The 27,930-nt window shown below is 48.7% G+C and overlaps 1 protein-coding gene across 4 annotated transcripts in view; it reads left to right on the top strand.

Moving 5' to 3' along the window:
- Positions 1 to 24,525, top strand: part of LOC118770107 (plasma membrane calcium-transporting ATPase 1) — a 55,681-nt gene extending 31,156 nt beyond the window's left edge. Inside the window, exons 4-22 of one of the 4 annotated variants that reach the window (XM_036517536.1) lie at positions 441 to 698; positions 965 to 1,090; positions 2,218 to 2,382; positions 5,321 to 5,359; positions 11,031 to 11,183; positions 11,300 to 11,514; positions 11,778 to 12,020; positions 12,669 to 12,910; positions 13,347 to 13,584; positions 14,737 to 14,916; positions 15,002 to 15,089; positions 15,377 to 15,483; positions 16,129 to 16,320; positions 17,294 to 17,507; positions 18,032 to 18,243; positions 18,444 to 18,551; positions 19,693 to 19,881; positions 20,780 to 20,866; positions 24,134 to 24,525. In XM_036517536.1, the coding sequence (XP_036373429.1) occupies positions 441 to 698; positions 965 to 1,090; positions 2,218 to 2,382; positions 5,321 to 5,359; positions 11,031 to 11,183; positions 11,300 to 11,514; positions 11,778 to 12,020; positions 12,669 to 12,910; positions 13,347 to 13,584; positions 14,737 to 14,916; positions 15,002 to 15,089; positions 15,377 to 15,483; positions 16,129 to 16,320; positions 17,294 to 17,507; positions 18,032 to 18,243; positions 18,444 to 18,551; positions 19,693 to 19,881; positions 20,780 to 20,866; positions 24,134 to 24,472 (3,395 nt within the window). In that variant the 3' untranslated portion in view covers positions 24,473 to 24,525. Of the gene's footprint in view, positions 1 to 440; positions 699 to 964; positions 1,091 to 2,217; positions 2,383 to 5,320; positions 5,360 to 11,030; positions 11,184 to 11,299; positions 11,515 to 11,777; positions 12,021 to 12,668; positions 12,911 to 13,346; positions 13,585 to 14,736; positions 14,917 to 15,001; positions 15,090 to 15,376; positions 15,484 to 16,128; positions 16,321 to 17,293; positions 17,508 to 18,031; positions 18,244 to 18,443; positions 18,552 to 19,692; positions 19,882 to 20,779; positions 20,949 to 24,133 lie in introns of all 4 variants that reach the window. The other 3 variants (XM_036517539.1, XM_036517538.1, XM_036517537.1) reach the window with 3 other exon arrangements.
- Positions 24,526 to 27,930: the final 3,405 nt, after the last annotated feature.

Raw genomic sequence — 27,930 nt, 5'->3', positions numbered from 1 at the left:
AGCATTAGCAGTGTGTCTGTGTGAGGTGTATGTGAGAGGTGTATGTGAGAGCGCACAGCATTAGCAGTGTGTCTGCGTGAGGTGTATGTGAGAGCATACAGCATTAGCAGTGTGTCTGTGTGAGGTGTATGTGTGAGGTGTATGTGAGAGCGCACAGCATTAGCAGTGTGTCTGTGTGAGGCGTATGTGAGAGCGCACAGCATTAGCAGTGTGTCTGTGTGAGGTGTATGTGAGAGCGCACAGCATTAGCAGTGTGTCTGCGTGAGGTGTATGTGAGAGCGCACAGCATTAGCGTATGCGAGCGCGCACAGCATTAGCAGTGTGTCTGTGTGAGGTGTATGTGAGAGCGCACAGCATTAGCAGTGTGTCTGTGTGAGGTGTATGCGAGAGCGCACAGCTGTCGGCGCAGGCTGCTGACGCACTCTCACTGTCTGGGGCAGATTGCGGAAGGGCGGCCGGGGGCGTGGAGGACGAGGGGGAGGCGGAGGCGGGCTGGATCGAGGGCGCCGCCATCCTCCTGTCAGTCATCTGCGTGGTGCTGGTGACGGCCTTCAACGACTGGAGCAAGGAGAAGCAGTTCCGCGGGCTGCAGAGCCGCATCGAACAAGAGCAGAAGTTTACCGTGGTCCGAGGCGGGCAGGTCATCCAGATCCCCGTGGCTGAGATAGTCGTCGGGGATATCGCACAAGTAAAATATGGTAAAACCCCTACAGTTTCTCCAGTGTTCACTCCCATTAACCCGATGTAGTGTCAGCGATCTCAGAACCTGTGCTTAAAGACTTTCAGTCATCTTCTGAAGTGTTTTTATTTGGTGTTTAGACATACATTTTTCAGCGGGATGAGACGCACCCGAGCTTAGGGTATTGTTCTGTCTGAAATTCGGGGGAGCCAGGCAGCCCTCGGGCAGCCCATAAGGCGTGATTTGTGTATCGATTTAGATTTAAACTTGTGTCTGTGTTTCCAGGTGACCTCCTGCCCGCTGACGGTGTGCTGATTCAAGGGAACGATCTCAAAATCGATGAGAGCTCTCTCACGGGGGAGTCTGACCATGTCAAGAAGACGCTGGATAAGGACCCCATGCTGTTGTCAGGTGCGGGGGGGCCTCTCACGGCTCGATGCCTCTCATTCACTGCCAATCACGACGGATCGTTCCGTGCATTTCTGCGGTTGCCGTGTTCCCGGGCAATAATGCGCCGCCAGTTTGGGCTAATGAGGGTAGCTCGCTACTCGTACTTTTGATTTTTACATATCCAATTTGCCGTCATTTTAATACCGCCTTCAATAAAGGCTGACCCTGATCCAAGCTCAGAGTGTTCGAGCGAGCAGTATTTTTTTATATGCGTGTGCGTTGTGCTAATAGCAGCAGGCACCAATCAGGGAGAAGCAGTGCTGAGGCCGCGCTTCAGGCGGCCGAGCCCTTGTGAGCCGTCGCTAATCCCACTGTGCGGAACCGAGTTGATCCTGTGATAAAAGGCACTTTCTTAGTCAGATCCCTACGTATGGAGATGTTCCCTCTTCAGAAGCGAAGACTTAAGCCCCCCCCTCCCCGCAACCCGCTCCTGCCCGCCGCGTTTAAAGAGCCCTCGCTCACGCCGAGTGGATCCGTCGCCCGAGAGGAGAGGGCAGAACGAGGCTCCTGACGAATGCCGTGGCAGGAAAGCAGCCACGCCAGCAGCGAGGCCGGTTCAGCGCGCCGGAAAGGGACGCGGTCGCGAGCCTCCCGCGCTCCACTCAGTTTGCCGCAGATGTTATTGGACAGCCTGCGGCCTCTCTCTGCGCGCCTCACTGCTGCTCCGCACTTCACATTTAAAGGGGGAAATTAACCTGCTTTTTAATCGCCGTTCAATCAGCTTTGATTCAGCGTAGCGCCTTTTACAATTAGATTGTCACGGATTGTCTTACAGAGCGGTGTTTCCAGAGGGAAATGAGACTGAATGGGGAAATACTGCTAAATTATTCCCTGACCCCTTGGGATAAACATCTGGAAATACGTGGGAATAGACGTTACATATATATGAGTGGTACATGAGACATTAAGCGATAGTCAGTGTGCCATGGAGCAGTGAGGTAGGATGTGGGAATGTTTAGGTCCTCATTTACCCATCATACATGCAGAGGTTAGCGACAGCATGGTGTATTGTGGTGTGAACCACAGCTGGTTTATGGTCCAGCGTGTGTGGGCTGCCTGTAGAATCACCCCCTCCTTTTTGCCTCCAGGTACCCACGTGATGGAGGGCTCTGGGAAGATGGTGGTCACTGCTGTGGGCGTGAACTCTCAAACTGGAATAATCTTCACCCTGCTTGGGGCTGGAGAGGAGGAGGACGATGACGAGGAAAAGGAGGAGAAGAAGAAGGAGAAGGAGAAGAAGAAGGAGAAGAAAAGTATGTAGAGGCTTAGATCAGTTCTGTCCGTACACACTGCATGCTTCTCACTTGGCTATGTCAAAGTGCAGTCAGCAGAAGAGAAAGACTGTTTCATTATAGTAGTTATGGTGGTTTGTATGGTTCGATACCATTGTGGTAGTATAAAGTCAACCGCAGGGGAAGGGTTGTGTCTAGCAGAGTAGCTCCATTCCAAGACTAGGGGCTAGGAGTATCAGAAGTCTCGTTCATGTGGTCCATTTTATGAATTGTTCTGGAGGATTTTTTTATGCCATTTCTTCTGGCTTTGAGTTTTCTTAACACAGTCATTTAAGATACAAAGAAATTACATTGGTCTGTACCTTTGCCATCATAAAAGGGCTCACGGATTGCATGTTTATGTCTTTAAAAGGATGTACAGTGTAATGATCAAAACTGGGTTCACATGAGATTTTTTTTTTTTTTTTTTCACTACACAAGCAATTGTACCATCTGCCATGGCAGCATCACTGAATCATTCAAGTGAGAGTGCCTGGCTTTCTGGGAGAGCAGATCTCACCAGTTTCATCTCAGCTGATCGATATGGAGGCGGTTATATCTGGTCAGAGAGTTCAATGTGTAATGTCACTCTTGATTTTTATTTTTCGTCCAGTGTTTGTAGTAACTTGTTTGCATCACATCATGTAACCAGGTGTCATTAATTGGGAATAATTTTAAAAAAAGGCTTACAGATGGTAGACAGGGGACTTTACTAAAAATGGCTGACTTTTATAAACAATCAATTTTCATTTACCTTTGTTCACTGAAAGATTAAAATGACAAAATGCATAACGCTGGATTCAGTAAACAGACTTTCAATGGCAGGCTCACCTCCATTTTAAAAAGATTACTGTCCAGCCAGATGCAGGCCCCATACACATTCTCTAATTTAGCTGTGTTTTCATTAATGGGGGCACAGTTGTACCAATACCTACAATGTTTGCAAACTACTTAAATCATAGTGGCAAAATGGAAACATTATGTAACATTACAAGAAAGGCAAAAGCGTTGGGATCTCTAGTGGGAAAAATCTGTTTCGGTTTCAGCAACATGTTTCTCCACAATGATGAAATGGTAGTTTCATCATCGCTGCATGTCAAGCTAACCACCCTGCACCAGCAGAGACAGTTAAAATAGAACGCACATTCTGAAGCAGACTGCTTCCAGTTACTCAGTGCTGCGGGCAGTCCGTCCAAATGTGAGAGCGAGCTGCCAAATGTTTCGCTCCGTGGAGTTTGGTGCCCAACATTGAAACATAAAGGCCTATGTTTTGGTTTGTACAGTTTTAACATTTGACATCGATGGCCATTTCTCGGTAGTTTTGTGATTTTTTTTTTTTTTTATGAACCAATGTAAAGAATGTCCTGCCAAGCCTGCCAGGAAGTAATGAGCGACATGACTGTAATTATTGAGAAGATTTAGTCAGGGAAGCAGACAGAACCTTTTTATTATTGGCTTATGAAATGCCTGGATGCCCTGGTTCATCTTGAGCTCTCTGGGGGGTAACCAGACCTTCAGTCTGTCTGTGGCACAGGAAAGTGATTGAGCTTGTACTTCTGGCAGTATTTATTAAAGCTGAAACCGCTTTTTTAGTAGTCACCATATTGAAGCAAAGTGCTTTGCTGCCAGTGAAGCTGTAGCTTGATGATGAAGCTGAAGCCAGAGAAAGAGGGGCATTGTCTTCAGTAGCCTGTATTTGCAGCTGAATGAGGTTGGGTGCTCTCTCTCTCTCTCCTTAGAAATGGCTCTGAGGAGGTGACCCAAATCCCTTAAAGCAATATTATACCGAAAAATTCTAAATTGAGCAAATGTTCTCATACCGTCAGTATAGTTAACATTGGAAGGATTTTTTTAGGTATATATTTTTCAGCAAAGATATCCAAGGTCTTGAATCTCTTTCGTCCAGCTGGAGAGAGAATCATAATTAGAGTGACTGGTTGCCTTCGCCAGTCAAGCTTGTTCAGAGTCTCCACGTACATCCTTTCTGTTGAAGTTTATCCTAAACAGATCATAACAGGTGATTTTCGTTAGACTATACAGCTTGACTAAACAGCATAAAATTCATTTGTGTTTCTCTTTGGAATATTACTTTAAAGTTTCCTTCTGCCACACCAACCACAGAGAGCTTTTTCAGCATACGGGAATAAATAGCCTTCACTGTCACAACATCCTCCTCAAAATAGAGGCATGGGAAATGATTGCCTCAATGCCTGATGTAAGGTAAAAAATGGTAAGTTATTCCACACCTTGTAGGAGTGTTGAAGCCGGGGCAGAATTAGTGACTGGACTACGCAGCAGGTACTGAGCATCAGCGTTATTTCACTGCTGTCCTTTCTGTAGCGGGCTAACACCTGGAGGTGTTTCGGCCGCCCACCCCCCCACGCGCGATCGGGAGGGAGGCTTGTGTTCAGCCGAATGTGAGCAGCAGTTCCGCCGTGCTGTGCCGCGTCCGCGTGAATCGCCCCGGTGCCAGAGGAATGATTCTCTCAGATGAGATGAGCGGGAATCGGTTTAATTAAAGAGACGGGAGTGATGTCAGCCGTGGCATTCCTCAAGCAGCAAGCCGCGTCCGCCGTGCGAGGAGATGGAGCGCGCAGGTGTGCGGGCGTCGTCACGGCTCTGCCGGGTTTGGACGGACGTCTGGCGGCTCCGGTGTCTGCGCTCGGACCGCGGGGAGCGAGGCCCTGGCAGCATGAGCTCACGTCCCCCCCCTTTGTGACCTGACCAAGATTCCAAGGGCTGACTCTCTTCGTATTAAATCAAATGGAACATTTACATAAGTGGAAATGTGTTTAGGCTGCAGAGCTGCAGACACACCGCTTGCATAATGGTGACTAACAGACAAGTTACTGAGCACAGTCTCTCTCTCTCTGTCTGTCTGTCTCTCTCTGTTTCTCTGTCTCTCTCTCTCTCCCTGCAGAAAAAAAGGAGGACGGATCTGCTGAAAGCCGTAAGAAAGGTGAGTCCACCGGCCTCGGTTACGTCACGTTATGCTAGCTTAGAGGAAGCCTTTCTGCATATCCTGCATTCCCCACCCTCCCTGTACCCAGCCTGCCAGGCGTTTCCTGAGGCAATTCATGACTCAGGGTTAGTACCTTGATCAGGGGTTCAAAAGCCAGAGCCAGCCCAGGGATTTAATTTATACACCTCTAGTCACAGGGCTATTTTTTAACTCCCATTTCCATTGCTGCCCGGTGTTGGCCAATGTGCTACTAGTGTGCCTAGTGTGTTTCCAGTGTGTGTATGGGTCTGTGAGTTCCTGCAGTGGGTATGGCTGGGTGTGTATGGTCCTGTGTTGCTGTAGTATGTATGGCTGGGTGTGTATGGTCCTGTGTTGCTGTAGTATGTATGGCTGGGTGTGTATGGTCCTGTGTTGCTGTGGTATGTATGGTTGGGTGTGTATGGTCCCGTGTGTTGCTGTAGTATGTATGGCTGGGTGTGTGTGGTCCTGTGTGTTGCTGTGGTATGTATGGCTGGGTGTGTATGGTCCTGTGTGTTGCTGTTGCTGTAGTATGTATGGCTGGGTGTGTATGGTCCTGTGTGTTGCTGTGGTATGTATGGCTGGGTGTGTGTGGTCCTGTGTGTCGCTGTAGTATGTATGGCTGGGTGTGTATGGTCCTGTGTGTTGCTGTTGCTGTAGTATGTATGGCTGGGTGTGTATGGTCCTGTGTGTTGCTGTTGCTGTAGTATGTATGGTTGGGTGTGTATGGTCCTGTGTGTCGCTGTAGTATGTATGGCTGGGTGTGTATGGTCCTGTGTGTTGCTGTGGTATGCATGGCTGGGTGTGTATGGTCCTGTGTGTTGCTGTTGCTGTGGTATGTATGGCTGTGTGTGTATGGTCCTGTGTGTTGCTGTTGCTGTAGTATGTATGGCTGGGTGTGTATGGTCCTGTGTGTTGCTGTTGCTGTAGTATGTATGGCTGGGTGTGTATGGTCCTGTGTGTTGCTGTTGCTGTAGTATGTATGACTGGGTGTGTATGGTCCTGTGTGTTGCTGTTGCTGTGGTATGTATGGCTGGGTGTGTATGGTCCTGTGTGTTGCTGTTGCTGTGGTATGTATGGTTGGGTGTGTATGGTCCTGTGTGTTGCTGTTGCTGTGGTATGTATGGTTGGGTGTGTATGGTCCTGTGTGTTGCTGTTGCTGTAGTATGTATGGTTGGGTGTGTATGGTCCTGTGTGTTGCTGTGGTATGTATGGCTGGGTGTATATGGTCCTGTGTGTTGCTGTAGTATGTATGGCTGGGTGTCTATGGTCCTGTGTGTTGCTGTTGCTGTGGTATGTATGGTTGGGTGTGTATGGTCCTGTGTGTTGCTGTTGCTGTAGTATGTATGGTTGGGTGTGTATGGTTCTGTGTTGCTGTGGTATGTATGGCTGTGTGTGTATGGTCCTGTGTTGCTGTTGCTGTGGTATGTATGGCTGGGTGTGTATGGTCCTGTGTGTTGCTGTGGTATGTATGGCTGTGTGTGTATGGTCCTGTGTGTTGCTGTGGTATGTATGGCTGGGTGTGTATGGTCCTGTGTGTTGCTGTGGTATGTATGGCTGGGTGTGTATGGTCCTGTGTTGCTGTTGCTGTGGTATGTATGGCTGGGTGTGTATGGTCCTGTGTGTTGCTGTAGTATGTATAGCTGGGTGTGTGTGGTCCTGTGTGTTGCTGTAGTATGTATGGCTGGGTGTGTATGGTCCTGTGTGTTGCTGTTGCTGTAGTATGTATGGCTGGGTGTGTATGGTCCTGTGTGTTGCTGTTGCTGTAGTATGTATGGCTGGGTGTGTATGGTCCTGTGTGTTGCTGTAGTATGTATGGCTGGGTGTGTATGGTCCTGTGTGTTGCTGTAGTATGTATGGCTGGGTGTGTATGGTCCTGTGTGTCGCTGTAGTATGTATGGCTGGGTGTGTATGGTCCTGTGTGTTGCTGTGGTATGTATGGCTGGGTGTGTATGGTCCTGTGTGTTGCTGTGGTATGTATGGCTGTGTGTGTATGGTCCTGTGTGTTGCTGTGGTATGTATGGCTGGGTGTGTATGGTCCTGTGTGTTGCTGTGGTATGTATGGCTGGGTGTGTATGGTCCTGTGTTGCTGTTGCTGTGGTATGTATGGCTGGGTGTGTATGGTCCTGTGTTGCTGTTGCTGTGGTATGTATGGCTGGGTGTGTATGGTCCTGTGTTGCTGTTGCTGTAGTATGTATGGCTGGGTGTGTATGGTCCTGTGTGTTGCTGTTGCTGTGGTATGTATGGCTGGGTGTGTATGGTCCTGTGTTGCTGTTGCTGTGGTATGTATGGCTGGGTGTGTATGGTCCTGTGTTGCTGTTGCTGTGGTATGTATGGCTGGGTGTGTATGGTCCTGTGTTGCTGTTGCTGTAGTATGTATGGCTGGGTGTGTATGGTCCTGTGTGTTGCTGTTGCTGTGGTATGTATGGCTGGGTGTGTATGGTCCTGTGTGTTGCTGTTGCTGTAGTATGTATGGCTGGGTGTGTATGGTCCTGTGTTGCTGTTGCTGTAGTATGTATGGCTGGGTGTGTATGGTCCTGTGTGTTGCTGTGGTATGTATGGCTGGGTGTGTATGGTCCTGTGTGTTGCTGTAGTATGTATGGCTGGGTGTGTATGGTCCTGTGTGTTGCTGTGGTATGTATGGCTGGGTGTGTGTGGTCCTGTGTGTTGCTGTTGCTGTAGTATGTATGGCTGGGTGTGTATGGTCCTGTGTGTTGCTGTGGTATGTATAGCTGGGTGTGTATGGTCCTGTGTGTTGCTGTGGTATGTATAGCTGGGTGTGTATGGTCCTGTGTGTTGCTGTAGTATGTATGGCTGGGTGTGTATGGTCCTGTGTGTTGCTGTGGTATGTATGGCTGGGTGTGTATGGTCCTGTGTTGCTGTAGTATGTATGGCTGAGTGTGTATGGTCCCGTGTGTTGCTGTAGTATGTATGGCTGGGTGTGTATGGTCCTGTGTTGCTGTGGTATGTATGGCTGGGTGTGTATGGTCCTGTGTTGCTGTAGTATGTATGGCTGGGTGTGTATGGTCCTGTGTGTTGCTGTGGTATGTATGGCTGGGTGTGTATGGTCCCGTGTGTTGCTGTGGTATGTATGGCTGGGTGTGTACGGTCCTGTGTTGCTGTTGCTGTAGTATGTATGGCTGGGTGTGTACGGTCCTGTGTTGCTGTTGCTGTGGTATGTATGGCTGGGTGTGTACGGTCCTGTGTTGCTGTTGCTGTAGTATGTATGGCTGGGTGTGTACGGTCCTGTGTTGCTGCAGCATGGGCCAGTGTGTTCCTGCAGCCCATATGGCCTTTGTGCAGTGTAGGAGCAGCAGGTGCTCGTGAATCCAGTTATGGTGATTAGTGAGGAGATTAAGCATGGGGGAAGAGCAGCTGCTTTACCCCCCCTTATTCTCTAATGGCCTCCTGAGCTCAGGTATGAAGCCTGACTGAGAGGTGGCGCTCAGCTATGAAGTCATACACCGAGATGGGGCTCAGATATGAAGTCATAAGCTGAGGTGGAGCTCAGGTGTGAGGTAATATGTTAAGGTGGAGCCCAGATACGAAGTCGCATGATGAGATGAAGCTCAAGTATGAGGTCACACCATGAGACGGAGCTGACACGCAAAGCTTGACTGAGAGGGATCTCTGATGGGACGCTTGACTGCGCACAGAGATTAAAGTCGTCTGGGAAGCAGAGCTCAGGTGTGAGGCCTCACAGGAAGCTGGAGCGCAGCCGGAAACTCAGTGCGCCCCCCTGCGTTTGGGGAGGGTCCGGGGCGGCGACAGGGCGCCCGCGTGTTTGCCAGAGCGCACGCGGTCGGCGGCGCAGCAGCAATCCCATGCACAGATTCTCTGCCAGGAATGAGCATTAATCCTCAGACTGGGATTACGGGCCGTGTAAGTGCAGAGTGCTGCAGAGCACGCCACCGCGGCACACAGCCCCCGCCCCCCGCCCCCCGCCCCATCACAGACACCACAGTAAGAGCAGTTACCGCTGCGCCCCGCTGGATTAACACAGAGGAGAGGGACCAATGTTTTGTGTCGGTGTGTGGAGTGGGGGGGGAATGACTGTCTCTGTGAGGCGGGGGGGGAAACCAGGCTTTGTGTTGCCTAGGTGACCTGCTCGAACAAGCCCACCGTGTTGGGAGCTCCATGCCTGGCGCTATAACCCCTTCCCTTCTCTGACAGCTGAAAAATTCAGACTGTAGCCCCTCCTCTCTCTGTGGTGTTAGAAAGAGAAAAAAGCACAAGACACAAGCGCAAGCCCATAAATTCACACCAGACAGCATCAGGACACCATTACAAACACAATACAAGCATGATAAGCGGGGATGAATCGCTGTGCAGCTTTAAGGAAACAGTTGGTGACTTTGTGTGACCTGGAGTTACAGTTAAGTGCTTTGTAACCGTATAGGGCAGCGTCAGTGACAGGTGGGCAGCACTGTGTGGCTCTGAAAGCATTGCCGAGTGAGGGGGTGATGACGCACCATGAGATTCCCTGATTGCCAAAGTTGTTGTTGTGTATCAGTCCCAGCAAGTCCTCACGTAAGGCACATCAGGGTCACTCGCAGTGCGCTTGTGTGTCGTTTTTAGGAATCGCGCAAGTTCTCAACCTTTAAATGGCCTTTGCTGGGACCATTACAATTGCTTTAGATTTATGCTTTTTGGGTTCTTCTTTGCACTCTAACAAACTGAGGGAGGGTAAGGGCAGGGTTTTGACAGGTAGGTGAAAGAGATCATTAATTAGAGCTTGCATTTTTTCCCCATTTTCTGTAGAAATAAACGTGGCTAAGTACAATATCCAGTAACACAAGACTCTTGGCAGCTCAATTCGGGGTGAAATGTGATACTAATTCCCAGTATTGTATTTAGTCAAGATGCGGCGATCAGTTACCAGTCTGAACATTTGTTTACAAGCATTCTCTGTTTTGGCATTTGAGCTTGTTTCCATCTAATGTGGTTTTCCACACATTGTAACCATGTTGTGAGTGGAGAGAGTCATTTTAATGTAAGCGGACTCTCCCTTCCCCCATTTCCCCTCTCTTCAGCATTAGAGTTAGCATCTGCCCCCTCTCCTCATTGTTAGCATTAACAAATGTCTGCATTGTCCTCAGCTAAACCTGCCAGCCATTTGAGTCTTTCCTTCCTATTTGTAGCATTAGCATCCATCTGCACTCTCCTGTGCCATTTAGTAACCTTCTCCTACACTGTAGCCAATAGCATCTGTCTCCCCTTTTCAACAGCAGAGGCAGCGCCTGTTTGCACTCTCCTCAGAGTTAGCATAGCATCTTAGCATAGTATCTGTCTTCCTTATCTTCAGCTTTAGTTTATTCTTTCCTCTGCCATCTTCCCCACAGCACTGGTGCCTTATCTCTTATCGTCATTGTTAGGGCCCACCGCCTCTCTTATCTGTTGGTATTAGCATTCGTATCTGTCTCCCCTGTTCTAAACATTGGAATCAAATCAAGTCATGGGAATCATTGGCATCCATGTCGTCTTAGCATTAGCATCAGTCTCTTCTTTCCTTCGCAGTCGGAGTCTGAGTTAGCATCTGTCTTCTTTCCCTCTTCCCTCTCTCTAGCAATTATGCAATTGTCTGCCTTCCTTTAGCATTAGCGTCTGTGCTGCTCTCATCAGCGTTGTCGTCCTTCTCCCCTCTCCGCAGCTAAGGCCCAGGATGGAGCCGCCGTAGAGATGCAGCCTCTGAACAGCGAGGAGGGCGGCGAGCGAGAAAAGAGGAAAGCCAACTTGCCAAAGAAGGAGAAATCTGTTCTTCAAGGGAAGCTGACCAAACTAGCAGTGCAGATCGGCAAAGCAGGTGAGAGGGGGCATGGCCTTCTGCTGCCGTTCCGTGAGTTCTTCCTGCTCTCAGACTGTGGAAATAACTGACTTTTTTTTTCCTCTTCTCCCCCTGTTTGTGTTTGTCCTGGCCAGGTCTGGTGATGTCAGCCATCACGGTCATCATCCTGGTGGTCCTCTTCGTGGTCGACACCTTCTGGTTCCAGGGCCTCCCGTGGGTCAAGGACTGCACCCCCATCTACATCCAGTTCTTTGTCAAGTTCTTCATCATCGGCGTCACCGTGCTCGTGGTGGCCGTGCCTGAGGGGCTCCCGCTCGCTGTCACCATCTCACTGGCATACTCTGTCAAAGTAGGTGACCCCTCCGCAACACTGACACTGGCTGCCCACTTATTTTGCATGGACAAAGTGACAGGTTTTCTTTTGCACAGTCAAACGTGTGGTTTCCATTTTACTGACTCAACAACTGTTTCTTTCCAAGTGGCATTTTTTAAAATAGACACTGTGCAAAGTTTCTATTTTAACATGTAAGCACAACAGAACAGTCACTGTCCATTAAACTGTGAAACTTGCTTTTGACTCACGCCGTTTCCTCTTCTGTTTGCCTCTTTCAGAAAATGATGAAAGACAACAATTTAGTAAGGCATCTGGACGCCTGTGAGACCATGGGCAACGCCACGGCCATCTGCTCCGATAAAACTGGAACCCTGACCATGAACAGGATGACGGTGGTGCAGGCGTACGTGGCGGAGAAGCACTACAGGAAGGTGCCTGAGCCAGAGCTCATCCCCGGCAGCATCATGGACCTGCTGATCGTGGGGATCGGCGTCAACTGCGCCTACACTACCAAGATCATGGTGAGCAGGGGTCCTATGTTTAAGCAGCAGAGCGGTGCTGGTTCTCTCATAGAGAAGAAACAGCCTTGCTGGCAGGAATTTTCATCCGTCACAGTGACAGGCAGGTTTCAACATCATCTGTCAAGAAGTTTTGTCCACTATCGTCTTCATAGATTGGCAAGTCATTGTTTCATTAATGTCGGAGTACCGCCAGAAAGACAAGGTGATAAAGGTATGTTTTACAAATGGTAACCCCTCTAAACTGAAGAAGTGAGTGAGTGCAGTGAGCTTAACATTTCTGTAGCATTCATAAGTTTTGATTTTGATGAATTCCTATGAAATTTATTTTTAACACTGGTAGTTGAACACCATTGAAAGTCCAGATTTTGTCTGTCAAAATGACAGATGGCTTTAAAACTTTTCTGTCATTGCTTACAGAATTTGATAAATGGCAGGTAATTGTCCATTAACAGAAACTGTGGTTCATCACAACACAGAATTAGGTAGGGGAGGGGCACAGAGTCTTGGACAGCAGTAACTTTCATTTTCACCCAGAGTCTTACCTTCGCCAGATCTGTGCAGGCTTGAACCATGCGGTTTGATGCAGTCTGATCTGAGTAAAATGGATGCCCGTGTAAATGCATTCGCCCGTTTTTTTGGTCTCCCCAGTCTCCCGAGAAGGAGGGCGGGCTGCCGAGACAGGTGGGGAACAAGACTGAATGTGCCTTGCTGGGGTTTGCCTTGGATCTGAAGAGAGACTACCAAGCCATCCGCAACGAGATCCCCGAGGAGAAGCTGTACAAGGTCTACACCTTCAACTCGGTCAGGAAGTCCATGAGCACGGTGCTGAAGAACGCTGACGGCAGCTACCGCATGTTCAGCAAAGGGGCCTCGGAGATCCTCCTCAAGAAGTACGCTGGCCGTCATAACCCTCCCAACTGCACAAATTTCAGTTTATTCAGCAGCGAATTTACTTCAGGTCCCTTCAAAATTTTCTCGGATTTTACAAGTAGCATATAAGTAGTGTACTGTTGTTTGTTGTAGGGACCTCTGGGTCCACGAATGACAAGTACTGTACCCTGCGGGTATCATTTAACCTCTGAATCTGGTTGGAGCTTGAAATAAATGTAAAGGTTGGGAAAACTAGTATTTGAAAGTGGAACTGGGGGAAAAAGTTTAACTGGATACCAGGCCCACACTGCTAAAGTGGCTGTCAAAATGCTGTTTGGCAAAATTCTTGGGATATCCAAGAAAGCTCTGTCCCTGGGCTTTCTCTTGAACGCTCCTTTTGATCATGCTGTTGGCCTCGCCGTGAATTTCCTCATCGGTTCCATGATTGTCCTTCAGGTGTTGTAAAATCCTGACGGCGAACGGCGAGGAAAAAGTGTTCAGGCCGCGGGACCGGGACGACATGGTGAAGAAGGTGATCGAGCCCATGGCGTCGGAGGGGCTGCGGACCATCTGCCTGGCCTACAGGGACTTCCCCGCCTCCGAGGGCGAGCCCGACTGGGACAACGAGAACGACATCCTGACCAGCCTCATCTGCATCTGCGTGGTGGGCATCGAGGACCCCGTGCGACCAGAGGTACGCCCAACCACTGGAGTAAAACACATCCTACAATGTCTCCTTTGGTGAGAGCAGACATGGTAGGACTGCATGGAGGCAGGCTGCTGCATTAGTCTGTTTTATCTGTCCCTGAAGGCATCCAAAAATTTGGCTTCCAGGCCAGATTTCACAGGAACAATTTTATCACTTTGTTCAGGCTAAACATAAAGCAAATATAAAGCCATAGCTGGAAATCTGCGCTAATGTTTTTCCTAGGAGCCTGTGTTTCTCCCACAAAAACGTTTCTTTTTCACAACCTTTAACCAGCAAACAGTGGGTCGTTTGGCCTCTGGTTTAATTTGGTCTCCTGGGAGGAGCACAGCCGACATTTTGCACAGCTGGTGCAGTCAGAGGTGTCCAGTGACCAGCCCTCAGGCCTTCCGCAGCTGGTCTACAGAGACTACTGTGAATTCCTACTTCATTTCCCTTGTTAACAAAACCACTTGTCAGGATTCTAGCACTGAAAACAAGTAAAGGAGATTTTTTAATTCAACATCTGGCTGTGAATGCCGACGCTTCTGCTACCCAGCAAGTCATCACATTTCAGTTACTGATTAAATTAAGTCAGTCCAGGTGAGAGACCATTTGGGTCAGGTTCTCCATAAATTGTGAGGAATTGGTTTTTAACACATTGTCCTATTTTCTGAAGAAGCCTTTTCTACAGTGCTCTGAGCATGCACACACACACACACATATGCTCATGAGGGCTGCTTGCTGCCTATGCGTCTTCAAGGCTACTGATGAAGCTGCTTCTGTTTTCCCCTCTGCTGGGTTCAATTAATTTTAATTACAGATTCATACGCTGTCTTGTTTAACTCTACATGTGTGCTGGTTTTGCTCTCCTTCCTGTGGAGAAAATGACAGTAGGAAAGCCTATTGATTTAAGAAAGTAGTTTATGGTTTTCACATACAGATTCCATTCTGTTGCGCCGGTGGTAGAATGGAATCTCTCACGGATTGAGTGATTATTTCAAACTAAGTGTGCCATTACAGGAGGCCTTGTGGGATTGAAAATAAAAAAAGAATTAAAATGAGACAACGAAAAAGGTTGGCAGGCCAGCTGAGGATAGGAGGGGGAAGGTGTGCGCCATGTTTGGGCTCTGGCAGAGGGTATGGTGTCACCCCGCACAGGTCCCAGATGCCATCCGGAAGTGCCAGCGGGCCGGGATCACCGTGCGCATGGTCACCGGGGACAACATCAACACGGCGCGCGCCATCGCCACCAAGTGCGGCATCCTGCAGCCCGGCGACGACTTCCTCTGCATGGAGGGCAAGGAGTTCAACCGCAGGATCCGCAACGAGAAGGGAGAGGTGGGCGCTCGCCGGCAGCGACACGGGGAAGGCGGCTGGTCTCAGACCAGCAGCGGGACTAACGCGCTGCTCCCCTCCCTTTCAGATCGAACAGGAGCGCATTGATAAGATATGGCCAAAGCTCCGGGTGCTGGCGCGGTCCTCCCCCACAGACAAACACACGCTAGTGAAAGGTACCCTGAGAACTTCTGTCCTGAATTGATTTTTTTTTTTTTTTTTTTGTCTCGAGGTACCAAATGTTCTCAGCTGTTCTTACGAAAAGTACACCTTACTGACCTCATTGAAGACGTGTTTTCTTCAATGAAATGTGTAGGATTTAGTGGGTTGAGAATTCTCCAAGGTCAAATGTAATATCTTTAAAACGAGCTGCAGTCTAACTGAATGTCTGTAACTGTGACCAGCTGGAATGAGTGACAGTGCAAAGCTTGCGTCTTACTGACATTTTTCATGTGTCTGGCAGGTATAATCGACAGCACTGTAGTGGAACAGAGGCAGGTCGTTGCGGTCACCGGGGACGGCACCAACGACGGCCCGGCCTTGAAGAAAGCAGACGTTGGCTTTGCCATGGTATGCTTTTATCTCTCTTAATGCAGTCTAAAGGGCACCTGGAGTACTTTTCTGGGGAAATGAACAATATTCGACCTTAAATTTGTCATTGAATATTTTTATCAAGATGGAGCTACCAGTCGTCAGTGGCTTTTTAAAAAGGCCAAGCGTTTGGTAGGTCACAGGAAGCACGCACTAAGATGGATAAATACTTTATTCATTCCTGTGGGGGAAAGTAGTGAGTTATAAAAAAAAAAATTCAAGAGTGGAGCGCGCAAGGACAGAAGAACTGCAAACAGAAGACTAAAATGATATTACATTCAGGGGCAATAAATTATGAGCTGGTAGGCTCAGTCAGTAGACCTTCTGTTTATTTTTTTCAGTCAAGTGTGGCTCACTTCTCAGAAGAACACCCAAGATTCCCTTCGAGCGTTCCACAGATAAATGCGTCAGCGTATGAATGATGTGCTCCACCTTGGGTTAAAAGGAGCTGTTGCATTGTATGTGAATGCATTGTGTGTCTCTTCCGTTCTGCACTCCCTGCAGCTAAGAGTGTGTTTAAGAGTGCGGGCTTTGCAGGGCATTTCTGCTCAGCACAGTGGAGAATAATAGGTGTTTTACAGAGAAGTGCTGCCCCGCAGTGCTGACACTAATTGGTGCTTGCAGGGCATCGCCGGCACAGATGTGGCGAAAGAGGCCTCGGACATCATCCTGACGGACGACAACTTCAGCAGCATCGTCAAGGCGGTGATGTGGGGGCGGAACGTGTACGACAGCATCTCCAAGTTCCTGCAGTTCCAGCTGACGGTGAACGTGGTGGCCGTGATCGTGGCCTTCACCGGCGCATGCATCACGCAGGTCAGAGTCCCCCTCGCTGGCTGGTCTGTGTGTCTGTGTGTCTGTGTCTGTGTGTCTGAGTCTGTGTCTGTGCGTGGGGGAGCAGGCCTGAGGCTGGGGATGGAGAGAAGAGCTCTCAGGCCCAAAACAAGAGCTCATCCCTACAAAACTCCAACAAAGAAGAAACGAAGAAGTTTCAGGATGTTAAATTCACATTCTGCTATTAATTATATATTTAGCACTTGAAAGTCATGCACAAGAACATGTTGGCTGTTGTCATCTTGTTTTTGTTTGGTCTTTTTGGGGGGGGGTTTGTGGACTACAACTAAAAATCTGCTTAGATATGTTTCTCCCATGATGAGTGGCTTATATAAAATCATGTCTGTTCTGTGTGAGCCTGTCATGAAGTGTGAGGAAAAGGAGCTCTCCAACAAGTATGAGTCACATCCCTGCAAATTGTGCTCAAAAATCGAACTGTGGTTTGATGTCAGAGTGCTCTGCTTGCTTCATTACTGCTCGCTCCATCTCTTTTTTTGCATTTGAAAGTGAAGCATGGAAAACTGTTTAGCATAGCTTGCTTGGTGGTCAGGCCGAGTCAGTAGGAAAAGGCATCAGCCTCTCACACAGGCAGGATAAATCAGTCAGTGATCCTCCAGAGAATGGACATGGATGGCTGTTTAGTGCTGTGCCTGTTTGTGTGAGGGAGTTGTCCACGGATGGAAGATGGGATGTGTGGGGTCGGAGTGCCCTCTAGGGACTGTGGTGAGTCAGCACGGAAAACGCAAGCCTTGCGCTCAGTGCCTGATGTGTCGTTCGCACGCTGCAGTGGCGTGACGGTGAACCAAAAAGCTCTGACTCCGCCCTCTCAGCGGTGCGCTGCACCTGGAGTGACAGTGACCTTCGTGTGTCTGCAGTGCGGGATGCGGCGTGTGTGTATGTGTGTACGGCCATGTCTGTGTATGAGCGTAACGATGCTCTGTGCGCGCCCCTGCAGGACTCCCCTCTCAAAGCGGTGCAGATGCTCTGGGTGAACCTGATCATGGACACCTTCGCCTCGCTGGCCCTGGCCACAGAGCCTCCCACCGAGTCCCTGCTGCTGAGGAAGCCCTACGGCCGCAACAAGCCCCTCATCTCCCGCACCATGATGAAGAACATCCTGGGCCACGCCGTCTACCAGCTCACCATCATCTTCACCCTGCTGTTCGCCGGTAAGGACCGAGTGACGCCTCTGAGCAATCACTCCATTATCACAGCACGCTGTCAAGGCTCGCCGTGAGAACCGACCGGCACGGGATTAAATGAGGGGTAGCGCAGATAAACTACACAACACCTAACCAGAACATTCCGGCTAACAAAGGCGCGGCATGCTGTATTGCTTCAGGCTGTGTTCACTTCGTGGTGTGCATTCAGCCATCCGTGCTACCTGGAAAAAGGCAACGGAGGCGGCATTTTTCTTTGAGGTGTCCAGCAGTTGGTGTTCACATCTGTGGGGCAGACACACACACACACACACACACACACACACACTCTCCTACGTATGCTTCTAATGCGTGTACATTACACCAGCGTGGTCAGTGTAGTGCTCTGTTCAGGATCTGCTGGAGTTTTTTAATGGATTTCTCCAAACGCCAGCAATGTTATCATGCGTGGTAGTTCAGCTACCGGTCAGCTACCAGTCTGTGCTGGTATGACCACGTCCAAACCCCTCTGGTCTCCCCCCCCCCCCCCGCAGGTGAGAAGATCTTCGACATCGACAGCGGCAGGAACACGCCCCTGCACTCGCCCCCGTCCGAGCACTACACCATCGTCTTCAACACCTTCGTCATGATGCAGCTCTTCAACGAGATCAACGCCCGCAAGATCCACGGCGAGCGCAACGTCTTCGACGGCATCTTCAACAACCTCATCTTCTGCTCCATCGTGTTCGGCACGTTCGTCATCCAGGTACGCCCGCACACCGAGGCCTTTCCCTGCCTGCTGGGTTCACGCGCCGAGCGCAGCAGCTTTCAGTTCAGCTGCAGCGGTGCTGATTTTCAGCTTCAATAGCGCAATCGAGTGACAGGACAATTCCAGGGCGCTCGTCCGAAATGTGCAATCGCCACCCTTTCAAAGAACCCTCCAGACAGCGCTGCCGTGTCTTGCAGATCGTCATCGTGCAGTTCGGGGGGAAGCCGTTCAGCTGCGTGGGACTCACCATCGACCAGTGGCTGTGGTGCGTCTTCCTCGGCATGGGCTGCCTCCTGTGGGGACAGGTGAGCGCGCGCTTGATGCACCGCACGGCGACACCTCTGAAAATTGCACAGCTGAGCCCCCCATGCGTTCGCCGAGCCGCAGCGGGGTGAGGTCAGCTGTTCGTACCAGGTGGTGAAAGTGCACCCCCTTGTGGCGGGATCGTAAAAAAAAAAACATCCCCGGATCAAGTCATCTTTCAGTGGCTTGTTGGAGGATATCGGGTTATAAAATGTTATTAACGGGAGGTTGCATCAGTCGTCCCAGCAAACAAACAAGCTCTGGAAAGGCGGGCTGAGGTAAACAGCGCCGTCAGGCACAGCTTTAAGAGCCGGTGCTGCTGCTAATGTGACCTTACACCCACAGCTGAATTATTTCCGCTACCAAGTACACGGGGCACCTGTTGTTGTGTTTTAGCTCTTCATGTATTAAGCCAGAGCTTGTTCCTGCTCCTCCTGTATGAGTCCAAAAAACGTGTGAGCACAGTGTGAGATACTGTTCCCCTTGCATGAACTGAGAGTGTTAGCTTAGTTCTCCCCATATTAGCTGAAAGCACAATCCAGTTTCTCCTGTTTTATGCCCAGAGCCCATTCCTGCTCCCTCTGTATGAGCCCAGAGGGTGATCTTGTTTCCCCTTTGAGTCCATATCAGGATCCCATTCCTGTTCTCCCATTTGACCACAGTGTGTTCTTGTTCCCCTGAATGAGCAGGTTGTGATTGTGTTCTCCCCTGCGTTAGCCCATAGTGTGGTCCTGTTCCCCCCTGCGTTAGCCCATAGTGTGGTCCTGTTCCCCCCTGCGTTAGCCCATAGTGTGGTCCTGTTCTCCACTGTATGAGCCCATAGTGTGATCCTGTTCCTCCCTGTGATCCTCCCTGTGATCCTGTGATCACAGAGAGTGATCCTTTCACTCCTGTACGAGGCGACAGCGTGATCCCGTTCCTCCCTGTATGATCACAGAGAGTAATCCTTTCACTCCTGTACGAGGCGACAGCGTGATCATGTTCCTGTATGATCATAGAGAGTGATCCTTTCACTCCTATATGCCGCGAGAGCGTGATCCAGTTCCTCCCTGTATGATCACAGAGAGTGATCCTTTCACTCCTGTACGAGGCGACAGCGTGATCCCGTTCCTCCTGCACTGATACACCCTTCCTCCCTGACAGGTCATCTCCTCCATCCCCACGAGCCGGCTGAAGTTCCTGAAGACGGCGGGCCACGGCACCCAGAAGGAGGAGATCCCGGACGAGGAGCTGGAGGACATGGACGACCTGGATGAGATCGACCACGCGGAGCGCGAGCTGCGCCGCGGTCAGATCTTGTGGTTCAGGGGGCTCAACCGGATCCAGACTCAGGTACGGTGCCCCTGACCGCACCGCGACCGTCTCCGCGACCCCGGGAGTGGCCTTAAACCGGACTCTTCGTTCTTCTGTTCTTAACTCTCCCTGCCCCCACTCTTCTTCCAGCTTGACCTCTGGAGCAACTTGTGCCATAAGCCCTCAGTCTGAGCTCTATCCGCCCTGTGTCCTGATAACCCTGGCACTGACCAGTACAGCCGTAGTCCTTACTCAGGCCTCCGCCTCGAGAGGACACGTTTAAATCAGCGAACCTCCACATTTATATTTAAATCATGTCACCACAGATGATCTGGCCCTCTTCATAGACTTTTACAGCCCTTGATGAATATGAAAAATACATTACCTGACTTTTTTGTGTAGTTAATGTTCAGTATGGGCTAATACTGAGTTTGAATTAAGACATGTACCTTGACATTGAAGTTCATTCAAACAAATTGGAAAAGTAACCCATTTTCCCCACTGCACGCAAACTCCATTCCACATGACGCCATCACTAACTCCAGGTGGTCGTAGAGCAGGCAGACTCCACACCGGTATACAGCCAGATCTGGAAGCGAAAATGCAGAAAGAATGCCTGGATTCGAGTCAAGTGCATCCTTAACTTCGACTAACGCCTAAGTCCAAAGTGTCGCTTTTTCCAGGACAGGCACAGTTTTTCAAATTAATTTTGAACTCGCCAAGCTAAGTTTGTGAAGCAAGCGAAGGAACACTCGCCTTTAGCGGTTAGCCAAAGCTAAGGATGTCGAAGGGATCCAGGCCCGGTTATCCTCGGGCGCGAGGCCGGGGTCAGACCCAGCTCCAGAGTGCCTTTCTCTGTCCTCTGCTCTTCTGCCGTTTGTGTGGCCTTCCTCTGTTCTCTCTCAGACAGCTCTCCCGCTCTCTTGGTTCCTTGCAGATGGATGTAGTGAGTGCTTTCCAGAGCGGAGCTTCCTTTCAGGGGGCCCTCAGACGGCAAGCCTCCAGCACCAGCCAACAGCACGATGTAACCAATGTTTCTAGCCCTACACATGTAGCCTATTCTACTGCCGCTACTCCCGCCAGCACTGCTGCTACCACTGTGGGGTGTGAGTGCGTGTTTCTTAGTGCATGACATTAACGTTTTTCCCTGTTTCCACGCGCGCCTAACCTACTCTCATTCTCTCCTAATGTTCCTCTACGTCCAAAAAAAAAAAAAAAAAAAACGCACATTCTCCATAATGGCTGCTACACATTACCAGTGTGTACTGTATTTATAAATGTGAATTCTTTAACAAGGTCACGCGTCCTCCAGGTTTTTTGTCGGCAGTTTGTTTTTTGTGTTTTATTTTTTTTTTCGCTTTCGCTAGATATCTTGTGGGCGGTGGTGTGGTTGGGGGGGGGGGTGAGGGTGGGCGTGGGGGGGGTTAACTCAATAGGCTTTGTGCCCGTTCTGTTCGCAGCTGCTGCACTGTACCCTGGTCCCCAGCTTTCGTGGGTCTGTGGCAGCTAGTAAATGTGTAAATTTTTTGAGTATACGCCCATGTTCACAGGACTAAAATTGTTCTCGAGGTGAAAAAAAAAAAGGAACTGTGGGTTTATGTGAATGTGAAAAATGTTTATCCGTGTGTGTTGTAATGACTGTTTCGTTCAGCTGGCAGCACAGGCAATTCCTGTGTCTGTACATCTGTTGTGGCAGCTGATGTCACTTCCCTGTCGTAACGGTGGCCGAGATGCTGCAGATGTGGTTGAACAGGGGCTTCTCTGTCTCCCTGTCTCACTGTGAATGGGTGTGGGATTTTCTGACATAGTGTGCTCAGAAGGGATTTTTGCCCCTTTCTGAAACAAAGTTCTCTCTCACTTCATCTGTCTCCAAGAAACCGTGTTGGTATCAACGTGATAACTGTTTCTCGCTGTCATCTGTGTGATATCCATTCTCTGCTGTCGTTGGTGTGAGATCTGTTCTCTGCTGTCTTCTGTGTAATATTCATTCTCTCCTATCCATATGGAATCTATTCTCTGCTATCTGTGTGATATCCATTCTCTGCTATCCGTGTGATATCCACCTTCTGCTATCCGTGTGATATCCATTCTCTGCTATCCGTGAGATATCCATTCTCTGCTATCCATGTGGAATCTATTCTCTGCTATCTGTGTGATATTCATTCTCTGCTATCCGTGTGATATCCATTCTCTCCTGTCCGTGTATTATCTATTCTCTGCTATCCGTGTGATATCCATTCTCTGCTATCCGTGTGATATCTATTCTGTGCTATCCGTGTGATATCTATTCTGTGCTATCCGTGTGATATTCATTCTCTGCTATCCGTGTGATATCCATTCTCTCCTGTCCGTGTATTATCTATTCTCTGCTATCCGTGTGATATCCATTTTCTGCTATCCATGTGGAATCTATTCTCTGCTGTGTAATATCCATTCTCTGCTATCTGTGTGATATCCATTCTCTGCTCTCCGTGTGATTTCTGTTTCCTCCCAGCTCTTATGAAACTGATGGGTACACTCTGTAACAGCCTTCATTCAGCTCATCCTCCATGGTGCCTTGAGTTAGTTTGAGAGTGCATTAGCAGCCATTTCTGTGACTGCACTGTAATGTCATAGCTATGTTTCAGTCTTGCGTGAAGAATGAAGGCTGGTTGAATAAAGATGTGTGTTCAGCTGGTCAGGCAAAGGCCTTCTTCCCCAGCGCATGTGCTACAGGCACATTGCTGCGCTGCCTGTGAGTGCAGTGCGAAAATGCTGTGAAAGAGAATAGCTGTGAACACGCATTCAGATGTGTTAGCTGCCTTATTATCCTTGAGAACACCACGGGGGACCAGTGCCAAACCTGGCAGGCATGGGGTACAGGGTGGGACTGCACCCTGCGTGGAACAGCAGTCCCACACACACGCGCGCACACACACACACACACACGCAAACATGCGCTCTTTCTCTCTCTTACACACACACACTCTCTTTCCCACACACACATACACGCAAACATGCTCTCTCTGTCTCGCTCTCATATACACACACACTCATTCTCTCTCTCTCTCTGACACACACACACACACACAAACATGTGCTCTTTCTCTTACACACACACACACACACACACACACACACACGCAAACATGCGCTCTTTCTCTCTTACACACACACACACACACTCTCTCTCCCACACACACATACACGCAAACATGCTCTCTCTCTCTCTCTCTCACACACACACGCGCAAACATGCGCTCTTTCTCTTACACACACACACACACACACACACACACACTACAAAGCATTGTTTCACTGATCAGTCAATGTGGAAAGATCATTCTTCCCTCTAATAACCCTCTCTACCCTTCTCTTTTAGGGTCTGCACTAGGAAGCAAGATTTGCCTTCTGTGTATACATGTTTTTGTAAACTGACTCACTGTTTCTTGTTTATACATGTTTTTCTCCCAGGTGCTGTGCGGCTAACGCCCACAGCCTGTCTGTTCACCTATAAGGTCTTCCTATCATGCACTATGTTCAAGCCACTGACGTGGCCAAACGTACACGATTAATACTGACTGAAACGTGTTCCTCCTTAGATTCTGTGAAATGTGTCATGGGCTATACTCAAAGGTTTACAGCTATTGAAGCGAAGGTAGTGTCGCTCTGCATGGGTCAGTCTCTGCTCATTGTGAGTTTTACTGTGCTGCAAAGCTTTAGGTCTGCTTGGCTTCTCCAGTTTGTTTTTCCACGACATAATCAAGTGACTGACCCCAACCCCTCCTCCAAGCATGGTGACAGATGACCTCATGTGTTCGGCTTTGTCCTTTTGTGGATCTGTGGTTCTCTCTCTCTCTCTTTGCATCTGGGTTTTTGCATTTTGAATAACAGGGCGAGAGGGTAAGAGGGGTTTTTTTTGTGCAAATAAAAGGATATGTGAAGGTTGCGGAGGATTTTTGGTCGTGCCGTGTGTTTTGAAAGCCTGCGATTGGAAGTTAGATGTGACCCGTGTCCCGTCTTGAGTGCTCTCCCGCCGCTCGGAGGGAGACGCAGGGTAAAGGTTTTTGTCACGCGTTTCTCCTGGTCTTTGTGCTCGTTGCATACTGCACGTTTCTCAGCATTCGCCCAGCTGTCATGTGGTTTTGGTGCCCAAACTCACCGCAATTTAACCACTAAAACAAGCCCTGTGTTGTCCATACACTGTCGGTTAACCTCTGTTTAAAATGCAAACTGGACTGACTGGAAGCTGCCACCACGGCGCGGTGTTAATTGTGTCACTCTCGCCCCCCCTCCCCCCTCCTCCCCGCAGATCCGGGTGGTGAACGCATTCCGCAGTTCCCTGTCCCCCTATGAGGGGCTGGAGAAGCCAGAGTCTCGCAGCTCCATCCACAACTTCATGACCCACCCGGAGTTCCGGATAGAGGACTCGGAGCCCCACATCCCCCTCATCGACGACACGGACGCCGAGGACGACGCCCCCACCAAGCGCAACTCCTCGTCCCCCCGCGTCTCCACGCCCCCGCCCTCGCCCAACAAGAACAATAACGCCGTGGACAGCAGCGGCCTCCACCTCCTCCTGGAGAGCGGCAAGGTGGGCAGCCCCCTGGCGCCGGGCAGCCCCCTCCACAGCCTGGAGACCTCCCTCTGATCCCGCCCGTGCCGGGCCGCCTCTCTTTCCCACGTAGCAGAGCAGGCTTCGGGGGGGGACAGCGCCGTGGAGGGGGGGAGGGGAGGGGATGGAGGGAGATGGGAGCGTCCTCCAAAAGCCCGGCCGCCACCGGACTGAAACGAGAAGCAGGCATTCGTCGGAATGTAGGGTTTGGTTTTCGCTGTCACTTTTTTTTTTTTTTTAAATATCCCTCCCAAACGCAGAGGGCACTTTGTTTCCACCCCTCCCTCCCTGATAAATATTTTACAGCAAAAGAGGAGGGACTTGTATAAACTGGGATTAAAAGTGACCTGTTATTTTTTTTTTGTATCATTTTATTGGAAAAAAGGGGGGGAGGGGAGGTGAGGTTGGGGGAGGCGTTTCTCCTCGCGATGGAAGATCAGCGGTGACGCACGAGAAGGCGTGTGGGCTTCCTCTGGACTGGCGGACGCACCGCGCTCTCTCCAGCCCCCGCCCGTCGGAACACTTTCATTTTCTTCTATTATTGCCTGTTAATATTTTGAATTATTTATGGTCTCAGAAAAGCAGGTCTGTTTACATGGTTTGTAGATACTTTTTTTTTTTCATGCGTTTGTAGGTGAAGAAGCTTCCTGATGAGTGAGGCAGACAGAGGGGGCGGGGTGGGGCGGGGTGGGGCGTGCGAGGTAAAGAGAGCGAGAGCAATGTTTCAGATACTGCTGTATTTTCAGGAAAAAAAGGGTGTTTCTATTGAAACTGAACTATTTTTGCCTGCAAGTTTTATTTGTTAAATATTTGTAGATAAATAGATCCTTATAGCCAAATAGATAACACTAAGGCTTGTTTAGCGATGAGCAGAGGTGTTGTAGTCTGTTTGGGAAGGGAAGGATGGAGTGGAAAGGGACAATAGCCTCTGTCCATTTACATTTCTATAAATATGTCCTACTGCATTGCTTTAAAAATATTTTCAAAAGTTAAAGTTAAGTTTGTGGCATTTGTGGGAACCCAGTTAAGTTCCCATCTCTCATATTTCAGTCAGTGGATTGGGGGGAGTGGGGTGGGGGGGGGTTCTTTAAATTGGGACATTTAGGTGATGTAAACACACAGAAGTCCACCACTGGAGCCTCCACCGCTGAGGGTTCGATCTCTGAAGGAGCGCGGGTGTCAGCTGACCAGCTTCCCTGAGGGTCACGAGACAATCCCTTATTTTTCTACTCTGAAGATACAGGACTTAAAAAAAAAAAAAGGTGAAAAACCCACCGGCTTCACGGTGAAGTGGTTCAGCTTTCATTCTGCAGTGTCTGGCCCTGCCAATGGACAATATTCACTTTTGTTTACTCAGGCTTAGAAAAGGATTGAGTCAAATAACAATGTTAAATTTTAAAGCCCAGAAGAGAGAGCATTTTAACCTCAGAATTATGTCTCTAGCTAGTGATGTTGTCTTGGTCAAAAATAAAGCGAGTGGATTATTTTCAGTTTTTATTTCTTTTTTTTAAGGTTTCTTTTTAGAAAAAAACTGAATACTTCCTTAAAAGTCATGGATTGTTGACATCAAAAAACCAATAAAGCTATATATTTTTTTCTTTCTTCCTCTCAGTCCACGTGACTCCCGTCACAGTCATGAAATGTTGCTGCGTTGAAATTGTTTGTAGAATATCAACACCTGATATACTGGAAACACTAAAGAATTGACATTAGTTTTTGCAGAAGAGAAAAAAAATAGATATACACTGGTAATATTGCACAGGGTACTTTATTTCATAACACCTCCCGAAGGAAAACTTTGATACACACGACCATGTAAAATGTACCTTTGTATTTTTTATGGAAATGCAGATGTTAACTTGCAGCCTACAGAACCAGAGTTTTTTGGGGTATCAACACAACTATGTCTTTTGGAGGGGGTGGGGGAGGGGGTCTGGGGTCGAGAAGGGTTATTACGGTTCTGTTTAGGAATATTTTTCTCAGGGTGGCAATAGTATGAGTCAGAGGTGGGCTTTTGTGCAAGCCTGCCGTCAAAATACTACGTTTTTATTTTTTAATCATTGTTGTGAAAATGGCTTGTTCACCACGTGGGTTGCATTTGTTTTTTTGGCAGCAGGGTTCAGGCACAGATGGCAGGGTCCGAGCACCCGTTCGCCCCCCTTAAAAGGGAACGTTCAGATGATTTTGGGGGGGGAGGGGGAGGCGGACGAGGAGAAACGAGACCCGAGTTTCCGTAGGCTCACTCACAAATTTATAATGGGATTCAATTGTGTTTTCCTTGTTTTACAAATAAAAAAAAAAGCAGCTTGAGTTTGCAAAAAGCGAGAAATGGAGGGAAAAAAAGAATCCATAAAAACTTTATTCTTTAGCATCTTCCTGTAAGAGGAATGAATGTTTATCCATCTGTTTTATGGATTATTATTTTTTTTATTATTATCTTTAACATTTGGAAATAAAGTACTTCATGTCTGTTTATCTTGAGCAATGTAAATGGTTATCGTGATTCGATTTACATTTGAAACTTGTCGAGTAATGTGTATGGTTTTTAAAAATAAAAAATGAATATTTAGCCTATTCAGCAGTCCACAGATTGTGCATTTATTGCAATATTTTATCTGAGTGCTTTGTTGAAGGTGTTCTAAACGTGGTATCCACCACTGGTATGACAGAAGTTGTTTTAATTTGCAAATAGAATTTCTAACTACCTTAGTGTGTCACAATGCTGATGTCACAGGAAAACTATTTCCAGTTGTCTTGTGGGTCAGTGGGGGACCAGCGAGACAGACATAACAGATATTCTGTGTTACAACCAAATTATTCAACTACTGCCTTCCCAGGGACGTTTGCATGTAGGTTCTGCCACTGGTTGTATTGCCATGTTAACTCTGAAGATTCTGTTTTAGACCACAGCCCCCTCAGGAATATTCATAACAAGCCAACAAATCACATCACATACAGCTCTGGCAAAGACGGAGGCTGACTTTTAAGTGTGAATTGCATTGAGCTGACTGGGGTCAATATAGAGACTGTCTGTGGATGGACTGTCTCCAGACAAGGATGGCACTGCCGAGGCAGAGCAGAAGACCAGCCGTGAGAATGATGGTTATCACAACCAAAGGTGGAGGAAAGGAAAACACTAGATGCATTTCTGTCATGTCTATTGCCCTGGAAGTAAAAAAAGTAAATATTCAAGATGGCTCTCAAAGCAGATTTCACCAAGGAAAGGGAGTTTACACAAAGCAACACAAGAGGCCTGCTGTGAGCCCCCTGCATTAAAGAATCAGTTTTAAGACCGATCTCTTCAGCGCTCAAAGTGTCTCATGTCTGACTGAGCTTTAGTCAATAAGGAGTCGTGATCTCCCAATCACAGCTATAGCAGAATTCAACACAGAGCTGAATAAAATGGTGAAATGATTTTGTTGCTCTTTGAACTGAGGCCCCTCAGTTTTGATCTTGTTCTTAAATCCTGTAATGTCCGAAGATTCACTGCTTAG

Source organism: Megalops cyprinoides, chromosome 23 (genome assembly GCF_013368585.1).
Source record: "Megalops cyprinoides isolate fMegCyp1 chromosome 23, fMegCyp1.pri, whole genome shotgun sequence".
Taxonomy (NCBI): Eukaryota; Metazoa; Chordata; class Actinopteri; order Elopiformes; family Megalopidae; genus Megalops; species Megalops cyprinoides.
Note: the sequence above shows the minus strand (reverse complement) of the source record. Positions and strands in the feature narration are given on the sequence as shown.